Source organism: Hibiscus syriacus, unplaced genomic scaffold (assembly GCF_006381635.1).
Source record: "Hibiscus syriacus cultivar Baekdansim isolate YM2019G1 unplaced genomic scaffold, ASM638163v2 tig00110577_pilon, whole genome shotgun sequence".
Lineage (NCBI taxonomy): Eukaryota > Viridiplantae > Streptophyta > Magnoliopsida > Malvales > Malvaceae > Hibiscus > Hibiscus syriacus.
The window spans coordinates 651,068-655,457 of NW_024062788.1; the positions used below are offsets into that span (position 1 = coordinate 651,068).

The following is a 4,390-nucleotide window of genomic DNA, read 5'->3' on the forward strand; positions in this document are numbered from 1 at the left end:
TATTTTAAAATAAATTATCGATGGCGACTCTTAATCCATTTTCCTAAGTCGAAGTCCAATTCGGGCCCAACCGAAAGGCGGTTTCGACACTCCTCATCCTTGTAATATTGTTGCTCACAAGTTAGTTAATTAGAACTACTGGTTCGTTATTTTTTGACTCGGTTTGTCCCGAGATAATTTCCGATGACATTAAGTATGATGTATTAGCTTCTTGATATATGGTAGTTGGGCACTCTTTTTTCCTTGGTAGGTTTAGAAGAGGTTTTTAACGAGGCTCATTATTAGTTTTGTTAAAAAAACTTAAACCGACTACATTATGATAATATTGTCTAAAAGTAATTTTGGCTAAGAAGTTCGTTTTGATCGAAAAATAAACGTCAAACGAGTAAAAATTGAAAAAAAAAATATAGTGAAAACAATGGTTTCAAAATAATTACGAAAGCCAGGATTTCTAACTTTTTTACATTTCTAACTTTGTGTTTGGAATCAAACTTATATTCTTACCCATATCAATGCAGGGCTCCACTCATTTGCCTTGGAAAAGAACTTTGGAATTTAATTTTCTTTATTAATTATGTATTTATATTTATTTCAATAATTTAAAATTAATATCTTTAAAAAATAATCTTTTACTTAATAATTTATTTTAATTACTTAAATGTAAATAAAATTTATGAATTATATATTAAAATATTAATAGTGAGTTATTATAAATTATATTTTTATTATGATTATAATTATATTTTTTATTTGTATTTTTATATTTTATTATTATTTTAATTGATATATTTTATTTATAATAATATTTTTTAAAAATTTATTTATAATATATATCTTTTCATTTTTAAATGGTTAAAAGGATAAATACATCATTTGAAATTATTTTATTTTAAATTTTAAATGAATGATTATAGTTAAATCAAAATAATTAAAATGATATTTTAAAATTTAATTATTATAAAACATTGATAATATAATTTTTATTGATAAAATATTTTATATAAAAATATTATTAATAAATTATCTTAAAAAAATTTATAGTTTAAGTTGACATATTTTATATATATCATAATATTAACAAGTGTAAATATAATTTAAATATTATATTTTTAATTTACCCCATAATATCTAAAATAAACGTTTTATCTTTAAAAAATAAATTTTGAACAACAATCTCAAACAATAAAATTTTAAACTGCAATTCCGAAAAAGCACTTTTAAAAATTATTTTTTACAACACTTATAAAATCACTTTTTCAATAACAATGCAAACTCACCATCAATGGTATACATTTCTCAGGTATCTTGCTATTCTCACGCCATCCCCCATCTTCATTCACACTTCTCTATTCGCACAATCAGTTCCTTCACTCTTTCCTTTCTTCCTTCCCACTATTCGACAACTGCAATGCATCAACCTAACCTACACCCTTACATCTTACCAGTTTCATAAAACTAAATCAAACTAGCAGCAAACCACAATAGAGAAAATTCAACAAAAAAACGAGGAAATAAAAATTAGCCCATGAAACTAATCATTTTGTTCCCGAGCTTTTGAATGATCAGATCCCCATTAGAAAATTTGAACGATTAAAGGTTGAGAAACAAGGAGAATAGCATAGCTTGAAACAAGGTTGACCTGACGATGAAAAATTTTAGATCGAATGTGGGATGATTTTTGAGTTAAAATGATGGATTCGAAAGGATTAGGGTTTGATTCAAGTGATGGTTCAACCATAAAACGAAAGGTTATTGGGGGTCGACAGCAAATAGAATTAGAATCAGTAGGCGAGGAAACTGGAAAATACAAGCGATAATCCTTGCGGAATTATAGGGACAGCAAGCTTTTGAAATTATCTCATGAAAATTAAAAAGGTTTAATAAACTTAAGTTCCGTGATTGAAGGCCTGATGTGATTCTGGCTCAAAATTCACCATCCAAACCTAATTGATACGATGAATCATGAATATGCTTTTCAAGTCTCAAAATCCCATTGACACGGACATATTAATGATTGTGCAGATTGCTTATATCGTAGAAAATGGCACATTCACTGCTATCAAAGGCCAGCTTGTTTGATATCATATCGAAACATCTTTATACAAACATGAGAAAATATCATACACGTAGGAAGCACATTGTTTACAAGTAACCATGTACTAGAAGCAAAGGGTCTTCCAAATTCTCATATAAAGCTTGCAGTTGTATCAAATACACCACACCAGTTACCTAGTAAGATAGTATATCACAAGGAAAACCACCACAAAAGATGCCACCAGCGTAAACATTCTCCTGCTTGATTTCGTCTCGAATGCCTGAAAGGCAGATCAAATTCATTGTCATGGCACGTACAATTGATGTATCGAACAGAGACTCGGATCCACACACGCTTATTAGAAGTTATGCAAAGACACAGAAAAGTTTGCTAGTTCACATACCATCTTAAACTTGTCCATGGTTCCTGAGAGTATTCCCCTCGATGAATCCATATCATTTCCCTAGTTGAAAACCATTTTGCATATATTACCATCGGCAGCGGAAAAAACCAATTCAATTTAGAAGATAGTCTTATTACTGCTGCATACATACCATACGATCCAGCATGCGATTGTGGCTATCCACCTCCTCGTGTATGTCGCCTGAAAGCTATAGAGATGACATGTATCAGAATATGCTTGCATTGATCAGGAAGTATTATATTATGATTTCCTAGAACATGGTAGTGAATCAGGATTCAACCTGAAAATGGACCCCAAAACATGTTCCACCCATAAAACCTGAATGATAGAAATGCCTGTAGTCGTATAGAACATAGATTTGTGCAATAGACTAATACTCTTTAAAAGAAATGAGTTTCAAGATTGAAATAGACAAAAAAAGGGAAGGGAAACGAATTGAAGAATGTAGAAGGATCCTTTTATTACAGGTAATTGCAAGATTGTAGAATCCCATTTATCCAGTTTCTCGACATCAACTGAAAAAAAACAATCTGCAACTCTAAGAACCTACAATTCATCATGTAGCTTACGGAAGCCAGCAAACAATGTGATTAATAATGGCATCAGCGGCAAAGATGATACTTACTCTCTTCAGCAGATTGACTCTGTCCTGCAATCCTTCCATTGCCCTTTCATTTTCATGCTCATCTATTTCGTGCGAGTAAGAAGACGAGGCTCTTATGCCACCTTCCTCGACGCCATCAAAAAGGGCAACTTTGTTGTTGCGCAAGTCCCTGCACGCATGCAGATCTCATTAGATTGCCAGAACAAACACAATGATAAATTCTTCAGCTGGTGGGTGGAACATATAAACCGAAGGCATAATCAAGATTAATAATCAAAGAGCATTCTAAAACTTGATTTATAATAATTAGATTGCAAGATCAGCTTTAACAGAGAAATTCAAGATCTTGATACAAGAACATCACAACAAATCTCAACACCTTCTTCGGATCACATGTGAATTATCCAGAAACATGTAAAATTTATATGGAATGGGAAAAATTAATTGGGTAAACTTATGAAATAACTGATCAGAAGCTAATTATTTACAAACAGGTCTAATCAAGCAATTTAACGCTACCAAACCATTGGGGTTACAAAAAGATCCGTAAAATAGAGATTCATCTGACCGTCTAGGATTCATCTTTCTCCGCAAATGGGAGTATCAAAGCCCCTCTTTATCTTCTTCGAAAGTATCAAAAGCAAAGACTTTCTTTACCCATCTGGGTCCTTTCAAAATCTGTACTAATTCAAGAATTGAACGGAATTAGTTCAAGAATTATTGATAACAAAAACTGGAGAACGAGAAAGCGAGAAAAAGGGTAATCGAAAAATGCAGATCTGCGAGAGAATAATTAAAAAGGAAGTGCGTTGAAACCGGAAAGATTACCTGGTAAGGCTACGGTAGAACCCACAAATTTGTTGAAGAAGAAAAATAATACTTAATCGGGAACCGAGATTGGACGTTGCAAGATTTACTGACAAAGCTTTCAATTGCTATGGAATCTGGGATCTTTTCTTTGTCAAGGGGATTGGGAAGATAAATATAAACTAGCAACGCACATGGGCTAAGAAAAGAAGCCCAACAAAAGAAGTTTCGTTGGTTGACACTTGACAGTGATATTATTATTAAGGTAAATTATATCTTATGGATGTGATTCCACTTTAGATAATATATTGTTTATATTACTAAGCTTTAATTAGTTTACACCTACGTTTTCTCCACTGTTTCTATTGTTCTTTTTCTGGGTCTTATATTTTGTTTTGCTTTTCTGAATTCTGGGAAATTTACTGTTGTTTTCGTTTGGATTTTTGTGGGAGTTTACAATATTTTTCTTTAAGGCTTTGGCCAACGACAATCACTGCTATATTCTTCTAAAGCACAATGT

At 31.7% G+C, this 4,390-nt stretch overlaps 1 protein-coding gene across 1 annotated transcript; it reads right to left on the reverse strand.

Moving 5' to 3' along the window:
• Window positions 1-2,053: 2,053 nt before the first annotated feature.
• LOC120133144 (bet1-like SNARE 1-1) lies at window positions 2,054-4,033 on the reverse strand. Its single transcript, XM_039149792.1, has 6 exons — window positions 3,892-4,033; window positions 3,632-3,741; window positions 3,085-3,232; window positions 2,590-2,646; window positions 2,439-2,498; window positions 2,054-2,315 (listed from the first exon to the last, which is right to left on the reverse strand). The coding sequence occupies exons 2-6, from the start codon at window positions 3,643-3,645 to the stop codon at window positions 2,226-2,228; spliced, it is 369 nt and encodes a 122-aa protein (XP_039005723.1). The 5' UTR covers window positions 3,646-3,741; window positions 3,892-4,033; the 3' UTR covers window positions 2,054-2,225.
• Between the last annotated feature and the right edge of the window lie 357 nt (window positions 4,034-4,390).

Excerpts from the sequence above, each read along its gene's own strand:
- LOC120133144 (XM_039149792.1), bottom strand. Across the intron at positions 2,499-2,589 it reads ATCGCATGCTGGATCGTATG|GGAAATGATATGGATTCATC; the intron begins GTATGTATGCAG and ends GTTTTCAACTAG. Across the intron at positions 2,316-2,438 it reads CCATGGACAAGTTTAAGATG|GCATTCGAGACGAAATCAAG; the intron begins GTATGTGAACTA and ends TCTGCCTTTCAG.